Raw genomic sequence first — 21,960 nt, 5'->3', positions numbered from 1 at the left:
TTATTCCCTTTTTCACAAGGATTCAGTTATAAAAACATTCTATCGATTAAAATGAAACAAATTGAAGAACTCTATCTATTGTTTATGAAATGTTGTTTTAGAATATGCAAGTAACTTCCATATTCTGCCTGTTATTCAAAGATCTGCCCTGATTATTTTGCAAGGAGTAAGAGCTACATCAAGTAAGGTAGTCCTTTATCACCTCAGTGGTTTAAATAATACCAAGTTTTAGATTTATTAACAACAACTAGTTGTTATTAAACTTCAGGAATTCTCCAGGACCTGATGGCCTACATTCTAGGATTTAAAAGAAATGGTTGCAAAAATAGTAATGCATTGACTTTGATGTTCCAAAATTCCTTACATTCTGGAATGGTCCCCATGAAAATAGGAAATGTAATCTCGCTGTTCAAGAAAGGAGGGAAAGAAAACAGAGTCAGTTAACCTGACATCAGTGGTAGGGAAAATGCTACAATCTAATATTGGGGACACTGTAACAGAACACTTAGTAGATCATAATATTATTCAGCAGAGTCAACGTGGTTTTATTAAAGGAAAATCATAATTGACAAACCTACCTGAAGCAAGATATATGCGCCTTAGATGGGGTGCAACAAATGTTCACCAGATTGCTTCCTGGGCTCAGAAGGCTGTTCTATGAGAAGATCGTGAGTAGAATGGGACTATAGTCTGGAGTTTAGAAGAATGAGAGGTGATCTCATTGAAATGTGTAAAATTCTGAGTGGACTTGATAGGATAGATGCTAAGCAGCTATTTCCTCTGGCTGGAGAGTCTAGAACTAGGAGCCATAGTCTCAGGATAAGGCCAGGTAAGCCATTTAGGACTGCGTGGAGGAGGAATTTCTTCCCTCTAGAGGATTGTGAATCTTTAGAATTTTTTACATGGGGGATGTGGATGCTTAATTGACGAGTATATTCAAAATCGAGAGTGATAGATATTTGGACACGGAATCCAGGGATATTTGATGGGTGGGGGCAGGGGAAAGTGAGTTGAGGTAGAAGCTCAGCTATGATCCTATTGAATAGTGGAGCTGGCTTGATGGGCCGAATAAGCTATTCCTGCTCCTATTTCTTATGCACTTACGAAGTGATTTATTCATTTATTTACAGGTATGTCAGAAATGGAGGGCACAGGGATGACTGTGGATGAAGAACCTGTGGCTCCGGAAGGAAGTGTTGCAGCAGTTAGGGAAAAAGAGTGCAAACAAGATGTTGAATTAGAACAGCACTCTGAGACTGAAATTGGCAAGTACACTACAGACAATGCCCAAAATGAGGCATGTGGGTCTGCTGATTGCATTCCTGAAAGCAGTACTAGTAAAGGGAGGGAGTCAGTCAGCATGACAAGAAAAAGACCAGAATCAAAGGGATCCGGCCAACATGGGTTAACTGAACAACAACCCTTGGGAGTTGCTGACAAGGTAATCAATATTAGAGGTTCAAGTATTCATCATGATTTTCAGGAAATACTAATTTACCCTACAAATCTTGATTCACCCTGTGCCTGATAGTGCTTCATTATTGCTCTACTTGAATACAAAAACTTAGTTATATACATTAGTGACTAAAATTTTAAAAATATAGTTCATTGTCTAATTCCTGTAATAACCCTCATTAATCTTTTGCAGGCGCAAGAGCTCTCTAGTCAAGAGGCAGGAAGTTGGGGCTACTGGGGAAATTGGGGAAAGTCACTGCTTACTACAGCAACAGCCACAGTTGCATCTGTTGGTGAGTTCACTGCTGCTCTTAAACATGTTTCTGAGCAGTTTATCCTACAAAGCTAGCTTACTGCTTCATTTGATAAATCAAATCAAGCGTCTGCATCAAAGATATTGAGTATAAAATGTCAGCCTGGTAGGAGAATATTATAAATTTTGTTGTTGTTGGGTAAACTCATGCGATGCAGAGCTAAGGCAGGTAACTCAAGTGGAGGTACAGATCAGCCTTGATCTATTTGAAGGACCTAAGAGACTCAAGGAGCTAGATAGTCAACTCCTATGAGCTTGTACTTTCTCCCAGTCCTAACCCAGCCCTTGATCTTGATGTTGCTTATTAGTTTTCTCAGGATCCAGTAATCCAGTTTGTTGCACAGCTGGCTGCATTGGGTTTGAAAGACCTCTTTCACGGTGATTAGAAAGTATGTGGCAGAGTGAATCATTGCAAAAGGAAGACACTTGACAGCTTTTGATTTATAACCTCAATTTTACGGTAGAACATACTAACATCATAGTATTCAGTTCATCCAAAATAAACAAAATCCAGAGAGATTTGGATGTTTGTAGTTGCAAAGCAGAATAGAATCCACCAATTTCCACCCACCCCAATCCCTGATAATTTGGCTTCCGCTGTTGGTTATTAATGAGATACTTATCACATAATTAGCAAGCAATTCAGTGTTGCTAACGTTAACATATTCTTCTTGTGGTTTCATGTCTTTTATTTTAATTGCTACAGGTCATGGGATTTCCCATGTGATTGAGAAAGCTGAGTCGTCTTTTGGGATTCCCAGCCCCACAGAAGCTTCAGCAGAAGTGAAAGTGTCTGATGGAGACAAAGGTGATAACAAAAGAGCTACCTCTGAATTCTGAAAAATTAGCTTCTAACAATGATTAAACCTATTTTAGGGTTAAAGATGAAGATGCTATAAGGAACATTGAGACGGAATCTACAAATATAGTAAACCTTGAAGGTCTGTCACTCAATCAGAATAAATTTGCATTCCTTCTTATTGTATATTCTGTTTTTGTTGTACATTGATAGTGAACTTTTATGTCTTCCTTCTTCTAGTATAAAGTTATTGACTTCTTGTTGGTTTGTGGTTCCATGGGCTCCAGTATCTTGCATTAACAGCCGCTGTTCATGGCTTGGATTTTGCGGTCCCAGTAATAGCGAACACTGAGATATTCTATAAGATTTAAGCCTGGGGGTCACTATTTACTCAAAGAAGGGGATTAATCTAATAAGGGATTTTAGATTCATTCATTAAGCAGTTTATTAAAATGCAACAGTTTAAAGATGATGCATAAGCTAAATAGACAGGAAAAGCAAAAGACCTGTGACAGGTGAGGACAGTTTACCAGTTCCAGAAGACGAAGGGACAGATGAAGCCGACTTCTGCAGCTTGGGACAGCAGCTTCTTGTCTGTTCTATTCAAAGCCGCCTTCTCTTTTGTTCTCTTTCTTCTCAAGCTAACTGACATGCTAGGAAGCTCTCTCTCCCAGCCTGCCTCCATCTGAAAAAGACTAGGCAGCATGGATCACTTCAATAAAATTATTTTCTGCCCGAAGGGATTTTGTTTCTCTCTCGAGCCTGCTTTAACCCTTTTCTCAGTTGGCTGGTTTACATGTAGGTCATGAGATCCAATCTTATCAGGAGCACCTGTTCTAGAGACATGTTGTTGGCAGTGATAATAAGCCTGTCCTGTGTTCTGCAGACAGCAAGCTGTGACGGAAGCTTTCTTTCAGATTTCTATAATGCTCAATAAATTTCTCAAGATTTTAAGTTATTATGCCACAATTTCTTACAGATTGCCACTATCATGTGAGTCCTTTAAATAGTGTAGGGGTAATGCCAATTAAACCTGATTACTTTTGTGTCTTTCAAGGCATAAATAATGTGTGCACAAAAATAAATATAAAAATGCACTGTTGGGTAACAAACTGACAGGTAAGCTTGTTAAAATTGTGTATAAATTTCTTTGTCTAACTTAGTTCTTGTGAAATACTCTGGACTGTTTCACTAATCAAAAGCAACAATAAGAGTAACTTGCGTTTATACAGTATCTTTAACATAGTTAAACATCCCATTCACAAGATCATGTTCATGCACACTGAGCCACAGAAGGAGATACTAGAAATAAAAACAGAAAAAGCTGGAAATCCTCCGCAAGTCAGGTAGTGTCTGTGAAGAACATTTAACCTTAAAATGCTAACTCTCTTCCTTTCTCCAGAGATGCTGCCAGACCTTAGTATTTATAGCATTTTCCATAATTTACAGCATCTGCAATATTTCACTTCAGTTTAAGGAGGCTTTAGAACAGATGATCAAAATCTTGAACAGAGGTAGGTTTTAAGGAACCTCTTAAAGGAGGAAAGTGAGGTAGAAAGGCAGAAAGCTTTGTGTAAATGCAAGTAGCTGTCAATAATTCAGTTCTTTGCATAAATATCATTACGTTTATTTGATTTGAACAAATTATTCTAAGACTTGCAGACTTGTTGCTTTTTTGGAAACAGCAGAATTGGAGAACTGTAAGGACAGCCCGAAAGCTGAGAGTGAAACCTCCTCTCCAACCAGTGGAGCATTTGGGATCTTTTCTACCATCACTAGTGCAGTTCAGAGCACTGTGAGTATGTCTTTTATTTAACTAATGGTTAATGTCCTTTATATGATGGTCGATGTTTAATATTACCTTTGGATAATTTTACTTCTTTGGAGAAAACTGGGTCATACTTAATTAGTAAAGCATTTTCCTTTCTGCCCACACCCTACCACGTGACTATTCTTTTCTCTGAACTCTGGTTTTAACTGAACTGCTCCCAGACCTTTAGATTGGTATTCATAATAAAAAGCCTATCCTGCTATATTATAATTCTTTCTTTACATTATAAAGTTCAAAATATATACATAATTGTTACTTAAATATCTAAAAATGTTGGGGACAATTCCTGACATCATTGAAGTGTTAATTGATGCAAATAATAATGATTTAATACATCCAATAATTTAAAAACTATATTGTTACATCTTTAGCAGCATGCGCAACAGATGGACTGCTCATCAGTGGATCATCCTGCCCTTCCAATTATATCACAGGTTTATCTATTCATAATAGTTCCAAGTAACAAAGCAGAGTATGCTTTTAATGCAACTTAAAAAGAGGTGTGGCTTAATTTTGGAATTTTTAAATATAGTTTACAGTCATTTAAGATTGGAACTTTGTGCTGGAATAATTATCAAGGATAATGTTGAAATTTCAGAGTATAGTTTTACATATTGACTAGGTAGGTAAATTAACTTCACATCCTGCAGTAGGAAGCATCCAAAGATAAAGTCATACTGGTACTTTATGTTCATTATAGTGTTTAATTTTCTGTATACATTCATCAGATACAATATAAATATAGATTACTTTATTTTCAGGGGAAAACTGTACTAAGTGGTGGTTTGGATGCGCTTGAATTTATTGGCAAAAAGACCATGGATGTTATTGCAGAAGGAGATCCAGGATTCAAGAAGACAAGAGAACTAATGTACAGGACAACCACATTGTCTCAGGTATTCTCTAAACTTCAGCAGTGACTGAAATAAAATCATTGTTTTTTTTATCAGTCTTGCAATGTATCACTTATATGGCAATTTTTGATCATTTTATATACAAATGTGCAATGATATGACTGATACTGCAATAACATTGTTATATGCTGGGGTATGATTGTTTATGGAATAACATGTTTGTAAAATCAAGTTTTCAGAGCAGACTGTTGCAGGAACTAAACCTGTCTGACAACTTCCCAAAAGTCCCTTTTTAATACTGAGTATTATGGAAGTATTGGCTATATTTTTGAGTTCAAATTGTGGTTATGTCTACACTTTTGTGGAAATAAATACATATATGAAATGAACATGTGCTGAAATTGATTATATACTGAAGTTTATGGCCTACCTTTTTTGGAAAGTAGTTAGTAAAGGGGCTGTTCTAGATTGCAAATAGGAATGAGGTATGATGGGGGGTTGGTGATATAATTTAGTAGAATTAGAAGGGTTGTCTATCCTCCATTTAAAGCCCATTCTAATAGCCCATTTAGCACGGTTTGTACATTGGAGACATTCCCTGAATAGCACTACCTTGTTTTAGCATACCTTGAGTATGCTCAGCTCCTTCTGAAACCAAACTCCCTCCAGCTCGCCGCTCCCCTCTCCCGCACCCTCCCTCCTTGCCGCCTCCCTCTCCCACATCCTCACTATGAAGGAGAGGGAGGGAATGGGGCAATGTCAGGAAGCAGCAAGCAGGAGGGTCAGTGAGTGGGAGGATCGTGGAGGGAAGAAGTTCATGGCAGGGTCAGTGAGCGGGAGGAACATAGGACTTAGGAGCAGGAGTAGACCCGTTTGGTCTTTCAATCTGCTCTGCCGTTCGATAAGATCATGACTGATCTGGTTGTGATGTCAGTCCATCTTCCTGTCTGCTCCCATAACCTTTGACTGTCTTGTCTATAAAAAATGCACCTAACTCCGATCGGGAGAGGCGTCGAGCGGGAAGTGGTGAGCTTGAGGCGGGAATGAGTTAAGTGGAAAGAGTTAGTAAGTGTAAGTAAGTATAATTTTGGCCAGTTCAGTTCAAGCCAGCCAACGGATTTTTGTAATGTATTAATTGCAGATCAGGAACACCTTATTACATGTTTTCTTATGGGAAAGTGATTTTCATTTAGGTCATTTTTAGGAATATATTAGGAACGCTAATGAACGGATTGTTGTCATGGGAAGGGATGGTATTTTCTGAGAAGGTAATGTGTTGAACTATTGGAAGGATTATCTAGAGATTTTACAGTAGCAAGAGGGGAATTCTAGGTCAAGAGCTTCCAAGGAGTGGCAATCACAGTTGGATTGCCACTCCGCTCCTTTTTTCCTGCCTGAGTTGAGAGCTGCACCTTTCTTACCCGATTTACCGATGCGGGCTGGGTGAGAAATATGCAGTGCAGCGGGTTCCCAAGGCCTTCAGTGCGGGTAGCAGTGTCTGGGAAGTGTAGCCACACCCCTTTTTTATGGCTGTGGTCAATTGTGGGGCAGGGTTCGGGTGGTCAGTGGGGGTTTGTCAGGTGGTCAGTTAGGGATTTGTGGTCAGTGGGGCGGGCAGGCGTATGATGGGTTGGGGGGTCAGGTGGTGAATGGGGGTGTTCATGTGGTCAACCAGGGGTTGGCTGGGTGGTCACCCGGGGCAGCAGTCGGATGGTCAACTGGGGGTGTGTTAGTCGTGGGGTTGGGGGGTGTAGTCAACAGGACTTAAAGATAGTCGGGATGTGGGCTGCTACTCGGGGGTGGGGTGAGGGGGGCGTTAGCCATGGGATCATGGTTGTAGTCAAGGGGTCCAGTGGAGGGTCAGGTGAGCTCAGTTACTAATAGTTATCCACGATTAGAAGTGTTTTTAATTCTTCTAACTTCTTCTGGGTAATTTTTCTGGTAAGGCAGGTGGAATCATCTGAAGTCTCTGATTTAAATCGTTCCCAGTGCAGAGTAATTGTCCATCGGAAGTTTGAACTTCCTGGGCAATTGCCATGCAATCCTTGCATGGGGACTCCTGAAGGACACCCCAGTGCATTTTCTAGGATCCCCCCCCCGCCCTCCCCACACAGAGAGCAGATGTTCTGGGCCCTGGTGTCTTGGAGTACAGGGGGCAGTGCAATGGGACTGTGTGGCAAAAGGCAGAGGCAGCATTGGTTTGATTGAGAACTGATATGGTGCTGATGAGTGTGGGAATATTGGTTGTTGGAGTACTGCTAGAAATATACCTGGAAAAGGAAAGCACAGAGGAAAGCACTATGCCTGTATTTGAAGCTGTCACTCAGGGACTGAATATGCTTTTTAATGTGTTAAAGAAGTTATATATTGAATTTTTATTTTTGTACCTGCCAGCCCTTCCAAAATTCTCATTATATTTGTGGAACTGATGACAAATATCAGCATTTTGATAATTTAAATATATTTTAGCATTTCTTCCTGATCGGCAGAATAGTATAAGGTGAGATGGATGCTATTATCCATGGTAAATTACTAAATTTCAAGTGTTTTGAGTTAAATTGACGTTAACGTGTTTAATTGGTTATTGGAGTATTCAACTGAATTATAAGCAGATTTGAGATAGATTTTTAAGCCTGTGAGGAACTGGATGGAAATACCCCCAAATCATCATATTTAAAGGTTTCTCAGGCAAATTCCTCTCTCCTGTCTCTTGATCCAAATTGGAACATGGGTAAGACAGAGAAAATGACGGTTAAATCCTTAAACCGTTGTACGACTCACTTTCTTGCAAAGCCGAGGATCTTGAAGTTGATTATGCTTTATTTTTCTCTGCGTAGGTTCTGCGAGAGGCAAAAGAAAGAGAACAGCAACAAACAGCTGATGATGTTTCTGTGGATACAGAAAAGAAAGCTCATTATGGAATGTTGTTTGATGAGTTTCAAGGTCTATCTCATCTGGAAGCTTTGGAGATTTTGTCAAGTGAGAGTGAAGTAAAAGTAAATAAGGAACAAAGAAATTCAACTTATACTATTTGCATGTGTTTTTAATGTCATTGCCTGGAATTTGCATTAACTCTGTATCCAGTTCCCTAATGTAGAGAAGCGTACTTTACTAGAAATCTGGATCACCCAGATTACAATATGATATATTTTGAGATTACTAAATAAAATCTCAATTTTGTATGTATTACTTTACACTGGACATAATGTTATGATCCCAGCGGATGTTACCACTGGACAAGCCTGATTCCAGGGCGGAACCCAGCTTGATAGATTCCAACTTGTAATTGTTTGTTTAGGTACTTGGCGAGGGGCTATTGGACAGAGTCAGCTAATGAACTTTTAAAAAGCATAAAACATTTATTAAACAAGAAAAGATGAACTATATTACAATATTCCTTCACCCACAACTATACCTTTACAGATATATACAGCTTTGTAAGGATAGCACAAGTTACAAAAGCTATCTTATACTCTAATGTTCACAGTAAGTACAGTCCATGTAAACCAATTGGCGACCTGTGGTCAGACACACCACACTCTGAAACCAAGTGACAAATGCCACCCCAGACAGGTGCTATGGATCTGTCCTCAACTCCTCCCCCAGATGCTTGTTACACCATGAACCAACCAGTCTCACTGAACTCCGTCTTTCACACGTGGGTTTCCAATCTCCGCTTTCCAAGAACTCACCTTGGAATCTTCTCCCAAACCGACACTTTCTCTCAGACTCCTTCCGCAAAGGTTCACCTCCAGGGTTTCGAACTCTCCTTCCGATGTTCCTGTCCCCGGGTCACCACATACATTCATGCTTTCTTCCATGCGCTCTCTCTCACCAACTCAGCTGTCAACAGTACACCACTGCTTCACATATCCATAACAAAGAGTTACAGACCTTTGGTTGCCTCTTTGGACCTTCTGACTTTTCACAAGCCTTTATCACTTGAAGCTTGGAGCCTTTCTCTTTTCTCTTTACTATCACTTCCACAGAGCAGGACATTTTCCAGGTTCCTGTCCTTCCTTTTGACTAGAAGGTCTTCTTGGGACTTTCTCCTGTTCCACTCCCCTGGATTTTGGAGACTTTCTTCTTTAGCTTGGGTCCTACTTTCTGTCCCTTTAGCTTCAGTCTCTCTTTGGCAGCTACTTTCAACCAACTTTAGTTTGGGACTGGCTGTCCACTCCTAGGCTGCTTCTGCCTGGCAGCCGTCCTCAAAACTGAACTTAAAAACTGCTGTTTCTCGTTTCTTCTGTGTGTGTCTGTGGGAGGGATCAGCCTCTGGACCCCTGTTGCTATGCAACAGCCCAGTTTTTCTACTCTTGTGTTTGCTTAACTTCTCTTACAGTCGTAAACACTCATTAGAAATGCAGGGACCTTTTAAAGTGAAACTAAAACTTAACTTGACCTTTCCTTAACACACAAATACAGAAATACAAATCAAACTTAAACATTCAAGCTAAAACTCATTCCTAACACCCACAAATACAAATATAACTTACTTAAATTATTTCCTAACAATAATAAATGTATCCTTAGTTGTGGTCTATGTCAGGCCTTCAAAGTCCTCTAAATATTTATTACTTTATATACATAGATGATTATCTAAAATTTACATTAAAATATGGAAATTGATTTTGGTTTTCCATTGCTGACTTGATTTTTTATCTAGATCTACTCACCATGTATGTGTGGACTGTTCATTATATTCTGTAGGTTAAATCAGTACTGAATGCCCTGACTGGAGAAGATTTGGAAAAATTGAAGGAGGAGTTGGCAGCCATTAAAGAAGCCTTTTATTTGGTTGAATTTGATGATGAGGATGAAGAAGAGCATAAAGGTGAAAAGAAAAATAATCTCTATATCAAAAGCAAAATACTGCAGATGCTGGAAATCTGAAATAAAAACAGAAAATACAGGAATACTCAGCAGGTCAGGCTGCATCGGAGGAGAGAAACAGAGTTAAGTTGCAGGTTGATGACCTTCTGAAGCTGCCTGACTTACTGAGTATTTCCACCATTTTCTGATATTAATTATTTTTGTGTACTTTTTCTCTGTTCAACTTATCATTCAGTTAGTGCCTACATGTTCCTGATAACTCCTTTGTAACCTTTTATTGAGGTTATTCTGACCTAATTTTAAGAAGTAGAATTGGATGTTTTTCTGTATTTGCTCCGAATAGCCTTTCACTCTTAAATGTCAGCAGTCATTTTAACATTGCATTGTGTTGTAAATAGATTACTTACTAATGGGCTTTATAATTCTTTTTAAAGTAAGTTATAAAAGTATAGCCATTTGGTAGTACAGAATTTGATTATTGTTGAAAGAAGATACTTTTTGTCAAAGTTTTTTGCCTTGCACTCATCAGGACAATTTGCAAGAAAATACTAATGTCCTGATAAGTGCAAGATGAAAAACTTTGACAAAAAATGTTTCTTTCAGCAATACAAAAGTATAACTCCCCTCCTGCACAAATAAACCAACAATAGAGGAATTATAGAAGTGACTGCTTAAATGATGGCAAAAACTGCAGTATTGGAGTCAATGTTGTAGCACAAATGGTGCCCAAGAGCTGCCCAATTTAGTCCCACACCCTAGCTTTTTCCCCCCATAATGCTGAAAATTAGTCCTCTTCAAGGACATGTCCTGCTGCCTTGTGAAAGTTCCTACGAAATCTGCTTCCACCACCCTTTCAGGTATTGTCTTCTAAATTTTATCTTTTTTCACAGAGGGTTGTTTCCCTCCTTCCTTCTATCATGCTTTTAAAAATTATTTTAAATGCATGACTTCTGGTTACTGACCTTGTCAGAAGAAACTGTTTCTCCCTCCTTGTTCTATTAAACAGGGGAGGCAGCGGCAGAGTGATATTGTCACTGGACTAGTATTCCAGAGACCCAGGGTTCGAATCCCATCAAGGCAGATGGTGAAATTTGAATCCAACAAAAATCTGAAGTTAAAAGTATGATGATGACTATGAAACCATTGCCGATTGTCATAAAAAACCACTAATGGAAATCTGCCGTCCTTACCTGGTGTGACATGCAACACCAGACCCACAGCAATGACTCTTAAATGCCCTGGAAACAAGGGCGATTAGGGATGGGTAATAAATGCTGGCCTAGCCAGCGACGCTCACATCCCATGAACGAATTTTTTAAAATCCTTCAATTTTAGATCCCTCCTTAACTTTCTATTCTTGAAGGAAAACAATCCCAGCTTCACCAGTCTTTCCACGTAACTGAAGTCCTTCATCCTGGTATCACCCTATTACATCTCCTCTGTACCCTGACATCTTTGCAAAAGTGTGGCGACCACAATACTTCAGCTGAGGCCTAAACAGTGATTTGCAAAGGTTTAGCATAATGTTCATGCTCTTTATATATTCAGTGCCCCTATTTATTGCACTACCTCACCTTCATCAACTCTTACTGTTACTTCAAATAACTCAATCAGGTTAGTCAGACACAATTTGCCTTTAACAATTCTGTCTGCCTGTCACTCATTAACCTATGCCTCTCCAAGTGAGTATTAATTTTGTCCTTGACAATGGTCACTGACATTAGACTGGCAACCTGCAGTTACTAGGTTTACTCCTCTCTCTTTTTTGAAAAGGGTGTAACTTCATTAATTCTCCAATCCTTCGTTACTACACCATACCCAAAGAGAAGATTCTGGTCCAAGCTTCTTCTGTCTTCATCCTTGCTTCCCTCAGCAACCTAGGATGTATTCCCTTTGGACCTGGTAGCTTGTTACTTTGAGTGTTGCTGCACACAACATTAGCATGCATTTGCCTGGTTATTATGGTACTTGTGAGTTTATATCACAATGTGGAAAGTTGTAAATCTGGATTGATTAAATTAAGTAGTTTGTGGGCCGGCTGCAGCTAAAATGACCTTGAACACTGCTGGAATATTATAACAATCCAACTGGTTGATGACTGCCTTTCAAGAAAGAATTTGCAACCTCCATTTGGTCTGGGTAACATATGATTTCAGACCTGGTATAGGTGTGATTTGAGTCCCTCAATTTTAATGTCATTTAATGCATTGACTCTTAGTGCCCTTAGAGCAAACCAGGATGGGCATTAAACACTGCCTTGCCAGTGTTGTCCTAGAACGTTTTTTAAAAACAGGTTTACCACTTTCGACAATTTCTTTGATTGGCCTTGCAGGGGATGATGGGTCTGGATTTGTGAAAGAACTGTCTGAGTTATTATCGGAGCTGAATATCACGGCAACGTCTGACAAACTGGGCAAAGTAAGTTTACACTGATTTGATTGTGTCATCAAAACCATTTAATTTAATCAGGGTACTTCTTCATAAGATGCAGTTCTTTGAATATTGTAGAGTGATGGTGGTGGTAGTGATGATTCAATAATAACAGTATTCCCAGTGTACACAATGGGGTTTTCAGTTTTTGATAGGGTCTTAATCAGTTAACAAAATGAACTTACCAAGTAACCATTTCCAAGCCAATTTAATACACACTTACTGGCATTTTCATTGCAGTATTATCACACCGTGCTTCGGAGGATAATTGTGTGTTTCCTGCCTACATTGCAGAATTTGCTCATTGCACGTCACTATTTGTGGAAAATGCTATTAGATTAGAGCACTTTTTGAAAGCCAGAAGAAATTCTGGGCATTGAAAACTCAAGTTTCAACAAGTTAGAAACTAATTTTGTTACCAAGATTAAAATCTGATGGTGTATTCGAAATTATAGTGTTTTGATAAGCTAAATACGGGAAAATATTGATACTGGCTGAGGAGTCAGTAACTAGAAGGTATAAATTTAATATCACTAGAATGACCAGAGGTTAAGAGCGTTTTTTGCAGGGGATTGTTAGGATTTGGATTGTCTATCAGAAACTGGTGGAAAAAGAAATCTTTTTTTTTAAAGGAAATGGGCAAAAATTTGAAAATAAAAGTTTAAGGGGCTAGCTAAAAGGACCAAGCAACTAGATCTTTCAAAGAGCTGACACCAAACCCAATGAGCCAAATGACCTATTTCTATACTCATAAATACTATGAATCTTCTGTTTTTACACATTTTAAAAAAATTGCTAAGAAGATGTCAGTACCTCAAATAGAAAATAAAAATCACAGAAATAAAATCAAGTAAATACTGGAAACATGCAACAGATCAGAGTACAATAAAGTCAGGCATAGACCCTTCATCAGAATCAGCTTTGCAACATCAGATGTGTTGAACTGAACTGGACTAGCCATATAAATACTGTGGCTACAAGAACATGTCAGAGGCTAGGATTCCTGCGGCGAGTAACTCACCACCTGACTCCCCGGAGCCTGTTCACCATCTACAAGGCACAAGTCAGGAGTGTGATGGAATACTCTCCACTTGCCGGGATGAGTGCAGCTCCAACAACACTCAAGAAGCTTGACACTATTCAGGACAAAGCAGCCCACTTGATCGGCACTCCTCCCACAAATATTCACTCCCTCCACCATCAACGAACAGTGGCAGCATTGTGTAGCATCTACAAGATGCACTGCAGAAACTCACCAAGGCTTAGGCAGCACCTACCAAACCCATGACCACCACCAAGAAGGACAAGGGCAGCAGATACATGGGAACACCACCACCTGGAAGTTCCCCTCCAAGCCACTCACCATCCTGACTTGGAAATTTATCACCATTCCTTCACTCTCGCTGGGTCAAAATCCAGGAATTCCCTCACACCGTGGGTGTGCCTACACCACAGGGACTGCAGCAGTCCAAGAAAGCAGCTCACCACCACCTTCTCAAGGGCAACTAGGGATGGGCAATAAATGCTGGCCTAGCCAACGATGCCCATATTCCGTAAATGAATGTTGTAAAAATGTGTACCTTTAAATATTGAGAAAATAAGCATTTAAAATGGAGTTGTTTTTCTTTAACTCTTTTAGCATGTCATGGCCATAGTTTTATTATGCCTTAGTGATTATGAGTTTATGTTCTTAAAAAAAAATACACATCCATTGAATGATCCAAATGATAATCAACAAAATTTTGGTTACATCAGTTTCAGAGGAGGAGAATAATTTCCCATTTTAGGTACGAAGCATTCTTGGGTAACATGTAACATAGGTACATCACTGTACCCTGCCTCAATGATTTGTTTCACCTTCAAACTCAAGAATAGTTATTTTCTACTTCTTTTGGTTGTACTGAATAATTAAAGACTTGCATCTGTTTCAGGCCAGAAAGCATGCACATGATCGTTTAATTGAAGTAAATTTTATCTCGCCTGTGCAAATAGAAGAGATTTCAGAAGATCTAGAGAAGAAAGGACAGAGTGAAGGACCTGATGACTTGAGCAAAGATCACAAATTTTCAATTGAGGTAATGAAAGATGATTTAAAGTTCCTGGAGGACTGGATTTCCAATAGTGGTTAGCAGATTTAGAAATTGCTTCCATAATATTACAGGAAAATGTTTAACACCTGAATACAGCATGCCTACATCCCCTATTTTAACTCTGACCATAGCCTATTTCTTTTTGCATGAGTTAATATCTCTGCTAAAATAGGAGACAAAGCATGTTTTACAAATACCTAAGCCTGCTAGTCATTGCTAGATGTAATGTGTTGTTCAGGTCAGGAGCTGGGGCAGTTGGTCATTTGAGTCACTGTTAGAAGACAATGTGGGTGCCTGTTGTTCCAACTCCATCATCCCAGCAAGGAATGTTTCTTAAATCTTAGCCAGACTGTAACTCCAATTCAAAGATGATGATCGCTTTGAAGTCAAAGAGAGGAACTTGGAGAGAGCATTCATAACAGAATCAGGATTGCTTCTCTCAGATCATACCACCTGTTAGCATATTGCAGCATGGTACTAATAAAGATCACAGTAAATCTACAACTAGACTCCCTTAGAGGGATGCAGTAAAAAATTAGCTTTTGACAAATTGGCACACAAGGTAACAGATTGCTTTCACAGCCGAATTTTGCTAAAGCATCACAATGTAATGTTTTTGCATAAGGAAACAGTTGATAAACTGGGTTCCAAGTGGCTCAATTTTATCTGTCACAGCTTGCTATATGAAGCCAAATATTATATTGGCTGAGTATTCTTGTTTAAGACATAGAGTATGGTGATGCTGCATAATGACCTGAAAAATTATGCTTGCTATGAGCTACTTAGAATGTCATTAGCTGTAATTGACAAAAAAACAAACGCAGAAAGTACATATCAATACCAATTGGAAGTTTAAGTTCAAATTACAAGCCAGTTAAATATTGTAATCAAATATTTAACTAAGTGGTGGTTAAAATCATGTTTTTTATTAAAAAAATGAATTTATCTGCTGAGTTCAAGATTTTGGTCTGTTTGATCCTGGAAATCCGTTTATGTACAAGACCAGTCAGCATTCTTGATTACTAAAGTGGTGGTTAAAATCATGTAAAAGAAAAAAGAATTTATTTACTGAGTTCAAGATTTTGGTCTGTTCGATCCTGGAAATCCGTTTATGTACAAGACCAGTCAGCATTCTTGATTACTAAAGTCTGTTGAATTACATTTTTTTTAATTAAAAAGCTTGTGCAGGAGCAATGCCAGAGGACATCAGCTAGTTAACAAATTCTGGTTCGTTATGTACTATCAAAATAACAGCAAGGATAAAAGATATGAAAGTCATATCCTTTTAATGATATGAGTATTAATGACAAACAATTGACCTCTCTGGCATTAAAAATTAGCCATTACAAGTGAGACATCTCATTCCTTCAAGGGGGAATTTTTAAAATTTTTTGGTTTTGAAGGTTTTGAATTTTTCAAGGAGATTTAAAAAATTTCACTTCAATTTTCTTTCTTTTCCTTTCTTTCTCTTTTTCCTCAATCTTTCTTTCCCTCTCTTTATTTCTCATTCTGTACCTGACTTGAGATTGAATTCGCCCTCCTTCTCCGTCCTTCCTGTGTTTATTTCTCAGTCCTTAAATTCCCTTGCTTAAGGAGAGAACCTGTTGGCTGCCCTGTTCACTCAGATCCAAGATGGTCTGTTTCTCTCGCTGTGACTTTGTCAGCTTGGAATTTTGCACAGCTTTATGGGAAAGACATTTTTGAGCTGGAGTCTAAGACCAGCTAACAACAAGCTCTGTTACCTGCCATACTACAGCAAATTCTGGCTCAATGTAATTGCTGGCTTAGGCAGGCTTCCTGAGTCAATTGTGAGTCGGCAGTTTACTGATGTATTAAGTATTTGAATATTGTAACAAGAAAATGGCACTGCTGGGTGACAGTTGCTGATGAGTTCCCTGTCGAAGCAACTCTGTACAATGTGTTGTCTTGATCACACAAATGTTTAGAAATATATTCAGCAAACAAATGCAATATGATGGCATTGCATATTAAATAAGCGTGTTTGCTCCATCTATCACCGGAACAGGCAGCTGACTCTTTAAATGTCCACACAGTCTTGGAACACATATGCACCAATGCATAGCATTCTTGTACTGCAAATAAATAAATTGTGCACCTTAAACTTACATTGTATTTTCATGTGTGACTTGGTAGTTTTCCCATCTCCTGCTGCATGGTATTCAACAGGGAAGACAAAGATTTGTAATCAGCATCTCAATGTCATGAGGGTTTCCATTAAATCTTATTACCCAATAAGTACACTGAATTCTGGTTTAACTACAATTCTTGGTTTTAAATATGTGAATTTATTGTGGGGGGTGGGGGGGAAAGGCAGTACACTGCTTGTCCTAATCTCAGAATTTATCATATGTCTCTGTGTAATTCACAGAATATCCATGCATCTGCTATCAGAAGCCTGGCGGAACTCACTGCTCGATCCATTGAACAGTTCCATAAAGTGGCAGTACTCATTCTTCACAGTCAGGACAAAGATGCAGGCACATTGGACCGTGCCAAAACTCTGTCAAAGTATGAGATTTTAATAATGTTACAAAAGTAATATGCTGTGGAAATCTGTAATAAAAACAGAAAATGCTGGAAATACTCAGCAGGTCAGGTAGCATCAGTGGAGTGAGAGAAAAAGAGTTAATGTTTCAGGTCAATGACCTTTCGTCAGAACTGAGAAAAGTTAGAAATGTGATAGGTTTAAGCAAGTGAAAGAGTGGGAGGGAGGGAAAAGAACAAAAGGGAAGGTCTGATAGGGTAGAATGCAGGAGGGATTAAATGACAAAAGGATTGGTGGTGCAAGGCCAAACTGAATGGTAATAGGACAAATAACGAAACAAAAGATGTATTTAGAGGAGATGTAAATGACAGAACGATGAACAGCTGCTGTCCAGAAGCAAAATAAGAGTAAAACCAAAACCTGCAAAGAGAAAGGAAACAAAATGGGTGTTTTGGTGGAGTGAGGGATACAGAGGATGCAGAGGTTACAATGTAAAATTGTTCAACTCAGTGTTGAGTCTAGAAGGCTATAAAATCCCTAATTGAAAGCTGACTTGTTGTTCCTCAAATTTACCTTGGGCTTCATTGGAATTCTGCAGGAGGCTGAGGACAGAGAAGTCATTGTGAGAGTAAGGTGGAGAATGAAAATGACAGGCGACCGGAAGCTTGGAGTTAGGAATGTGGACTGACCTGCAAAGCAGTCACCCAAAGCGGTTTCCACAGTGTAGAGCAGGCTGCATTGTAAGCAGTGAATACACTAGACTAAATTGAAAGAAGTACACATAAATCACTGTTTCACCTGGAAGGAGTGTTTGGTGCCTTGGGCAGTGAGGAGAAAATAAGTAAAAGGGTCGGCATTGTATCTCCTGCACATGCATGGAAAGGTGAAGTAGGAAGGGGATGGGATGTTGGGGTAATTGAGGATTGAAGAAGCAACAGTGCCTTCAGAATGCTGGAACCGGAGGGAAGGGGAAGATGCATTTTATGGCAGTATCTTGCCGAAATTGGTGAAAATGGCGGAGAATAATCTGTTGAATACGGAAGCTGGTGAGGTAAAAAGTGAGGACGAGTTTCTGGGAAGGAAGGGAAGGGGTAAGCGCAGAAGTGCTGGAAATGAGATGGACAAGGTCAAGGTCCTTGTCAACCATGGTGGGGGAAATCCTCAGTTGAGAAAAAAGGAAGGCATATCTGAAATGTTGATATGGAAGGTTGTATCGTTGAACAGATGTGACAGATGGAGAAGCTGGGAGAATGGAATAGAGTCCTTACAGGAAGCAAGGTATGAGGAAGTGGAGTCGAGGGAGCTGTGGGAGTCAGTTAGCCCATAGTGAGTATCGGTTGATAGCCTATCCCCAGAAATGATGACAGAAAAGTCGAGGAAGGAAAGGGAAGAGTTCATAAATGGACAATGTGGAGGTGAGAAATGTGTGGAAATTGGAAGAATTGGTAGAATTTGACAATTGAAAGGAAGAGCTGGAAATGGCATCGATACTATCATCAATGTACCAGAAAGAGGTGAGGGAGGGGACCCGACTAGGACTGGAACAAGGAATGTTCCTAATATCCTACAAAAGCCCAACTTAACTAGGGCCCATTTTTGGAGGAATCTACATCCTCACACCTCACTTCCTGTAACGATTCCATTTCAATCCAGTTTCTCTGTCTCAGTCGCATCTTTTCTGATGGTGCAACTTTCTATACCAGTGCTTCTGATATGTCCTCCTTTTTTGTTCAGCCAAGGATTTTCCCCACCATGGTTGACGGGCCCTCAACCATATTGCGCACTTCTCCACTCACCCTTTCCCATCCCTCCCAGAACCATGAAAGGCGTTCCCTTGTCCTCGCCTTCTACCCCTTAAAAGAGGTGGCTAGCTAACTTTTTGTGACTCATGCACCAGAACGCCTAGATCCCTCTGTACCTTGGAATTCTGCAGCCGTTTTCCATTTAAGTAATACTTTGCTTTTTTATTCTTCTTGCCAAAGTGAACAACTTCACATTTTCCCACATTAGTTGGTGTTAATTTTCTACATTCTGCCTCCCTCCCCTTTTATTCAAGAAGGGATGGAGGCAGAAAACAGGAAACTATCGGCGAGTTAGCTTGATATCTGTCATGGGGAAGGTGTTAGAATTGATCATTAAGGAGATTGTAGCTGGGGACTTAGAGAAACTCAAGGTAATCGGGAAGAGTCAGCATGGTTTTGTGAAAGAAAAATCACGCTTAACCAATTTATTGGCGTTCTTTGATGAGTAACATGCATTGTAGATAAAGGGGAACCCCTAGACGTGCTGTACTTGGATTTCCAGAAGGCATTTGATAAGGTGCCACATCAAAGGTTATTGTGGAAAATAAAAACTCACGGTGTAGGGGCTAATGTATTAGCATGGATAGAAGATTGGCTGGCTGGCAGAAAACAGAGAGTATGCATAAGTGGGTCTTTTTCTGATTGGCAGGATGTGACAAGTGGAGTCCCACAGGGGTCTGTGCTGGGGCCTCAGCTTTTTACAATTAATGTCTATAACTTAGATGAGTGGAGTGAAGGCATGGTAACTAAACTTGCAGATGACACAAAGATAGGAAAGTATGTTGTGATGGGAACATAAGGAGATTGCAGACGGATATAGATAGGTTGAGTGAATGGGCAAAAGTATGGCAGATGGAGTTTAATGTGCGAAAATGTGAAGTTGTTCACTTTGGCAGGAAGAATAATAAAGTAGAGTATTACTTAAATGGAAAACGGCTGCAGAATTCTGAGGTGCAGAGGGATCTAGGGGTTCTAGTGCATGTCACAAAAAGTTTTTATGCAGGTACAGCAAGTAATTAAGAAGGCTAATGGAATGCTATCCTTTATTACGAGAGGAATTGAACATCAAAGTAAGGATGTTATGCTTCAGTTGTACAGGGCATTGGTGAGACCACACTTCAAATATTGTGTGCAGTTTTGGTCTCTTTATTTAAGGAAGAATGTAAATGCGTTGGAGGCGGCTCAGAGGCGGTTTACCAGATTGAGACCTGGAATGAGCAGGTTTTCTTATGAGGAAAGATTCGACAGACTGGGCTTGTTTCCACTGGAGTTTAGAAGAGTGAGGGGTGACCAGATTGAAGTATATAAGATCGTGAACAGCCTTGACAAGCTGGACGTGGAAAGGATGTTTCCTCTTGTGGGTGAGTCCAGAACTAGGGGCACTGTTTGAAAATTGGGGGTTGCCCTTCTAGGACAGAGATGAGGAGAATTTTTTTGCTCAGGGATCTGCAACCTTGGAACTCACTGCCTCAGAAGGTGGTGGAGGTGGGATCATTGAATATTTTTATAGCAAAGGTACATAGATTCTTGTTAGACAAGTGAATCAAAGTTTATAAGGGTAGATGGGAATATGGAATTCGAAACACAAACAGATCAGCTATGATCTCAATGAATGGCAGAGGGGCATGAGAATGGCCTACTTCTGATTCTATTTCGTTTGTTCGTATATTGAACAGGTCATCCTCCCTGCCATTTCTGCCACAACCAAATGCATCTTCCCCTCCCTTCTCTTATAAGCATTCCGAAGAGGCCGTGTCCTCTGTGACACCCTGGTCCACTCCTCAATCTTTCCAAACACTCTGCCCCCTTCCCACGGCTCCTTTTCATGCAAGAATGGTGGATGCAACACCTGCCCTTTTATCTCCTCTTTCATCACCGTCCAAGGCCCCAAACAGTCCTTCCAGGTAAAACTGTGATTTACGTGTACTCCTGTCAATTTTGTATACTGTATTCATTGCTTAAAATGCAGTCTTCTCTACATTAGGGAGACCACATGCAGGTTGGGTGACTGTTTTTTGGAATACACCTCTGCTTAGTCCACAAGTATGACCCTGACCTTCTGGTCACCTGTTATTTTAATTCTTCACCCTTGCTCTCACATCAATCTCTCTCTGCTCGGTGTTCTGCAATGTTCCATTGAAGCTCAATATAAGCTTGAGGAACAGCACCACATCTTTCAGTTAGGCACTTTAGAGCCTTCCAGGCTCAATATTGAGTTCAACAATTTAAGACTGTAATCTGTGCCCCCAACTTGTATCTTTTTCTTTGTAGATTTGGGGATCTTATTTTATCTCTTGTTTTGGTTTTTGGATGGCAGCTGTTTATCATTCTGCCATTCACACCTCCTATAGACACGCCTTTTGTTTCTTTATTTGTTCCATTACCACTTCCTTTGGCCTACATCACCAACTCTTCTGTCATTTAACCTGTCCTGTATTTCACCCTATCTCAGATCTTCCCTGTTCTTTTTTTAGCCTACCCCCTTTCACTTACTTAAAATCTATTACATTTCTAACTGTTCCCAGCTTTAACGAAAGCCCATCGATCTGAAATGTTAACCCTGTTTTTGTCCCCACAAATGTTGCCCGACCTGCTGAGTACTTGTAGAACTTTTTGTTGTTGTTTTATGAAATTTTAAACCACTCCCAGAATAGAAGAGAAGGTTTATTTGGCATTTTTAAGTTGAAGTGCATGTGCTTCAAAGTAGAATATTGTGAGCTTCATTCCCCGAAATGTTACTAGATGCAGTTGTGAATGTAGATGGAAATGAGATGTTGATTTGCTTTTGTCTGTTTTGCACTGCCATCCCAGTTTCACCTCTTAAAAATCTATGTGTCAGGAAAATAACACCACTAGAAAGGCCCATGACATTTTAGACTTTATAGGTAGGGGCATAGAAAGTAAACGAGCAATGGAACACTTTTACAAAAGGGTGGTTAAGCCACTTCAAGTGCTGTGTGCAGGTTTGGACAACCCATTATAGAAAGGACACTAAAATCATAAGTAGCATAAAACATAATCTTTAAAAATGTCATAATTTTAGCATA

At 39.6% G+C, this 21,960-nt stretch overlaps 1 protein-coding gene across 4 annotated transcripts in view; it reads left to right on the top strand.

Annotated features, from left to right (window-relative positions):
• LOC144685892 (protein FAM114A2-like) overlaps nucleotides 1-21,960 on the top strand; it is a 31,932-nt gene that overhangs the window by 3,788 nt on the left and 6,184 nt on the right. For 3 of the 4 annotated variants that reach the window (XM_078550895.1, XM_078550897.1, XM_078550898.1), the window contains exons 2-11: nucleotides 1,131-1,441; nucleotides 1,649-1,748; nucleotides 2,475-2,576; nucleotides 4,253-4,362; nucleotides 5,160-5,294; nucleotides 8,090-8,248; nucleotides 9,963-10,086; nucleotides 12,418-12,503; nucleotides 14,447-14,590; nucleotides 16,995-17,134. In XM_078550895.1, the coding sequence (XP_078407021.1) occupies nucleotides 1,131-1,441; nucleotides 1,649-1,748; nucleotides 2,475-2,576; nucleotides 4,253-4,362; nucleotides 5,160-5,294; nucleotides 8,090-8,248; nucleotides 9,963-10,086; nucleotides 12,418-12,503; nucleotides 14,447-14,590; nucleotides 16,995-17,134 (1,411 nt within the window). The remainder of the gene's footprint in view (nucleotides 1-1,130; nucleotides 1,442-1,648; nucleotides 1,749-2,474; nucleotides 2,577-4,252; nucleotides 4,363-5,159; nucleotides 5,295-8,089; nucleotides 8,249-9,962; nucleotides 10,087-12,417; nucleotides 12,504-14,446; nucleotides 14,591-16,994; nucleotides 17,135-21,960) is intronic. The other variant, XM_078550896.1, reaches the window with a different exon arrangement.

The sequence above is a fragment of the Cetorhinus maximus genome, chromosome 10 (assembly GCF_964194155.1).
Source record: "Cetorhinus maximus chromosome 10, sCetMax3.hap1.1, whole genome shotgun sequence".
Taxonomy (NCBI): domain Eukaryota; kingdom Metazoa; phylum Chordata; class Chondrichthyes; order Lamniformes; family Cetorhinidae; genus Cetorhinus; species Cetorhinus maximus.
This window is presented reverse-complemented; position numbering and strand designations above follow the sequence as displayed.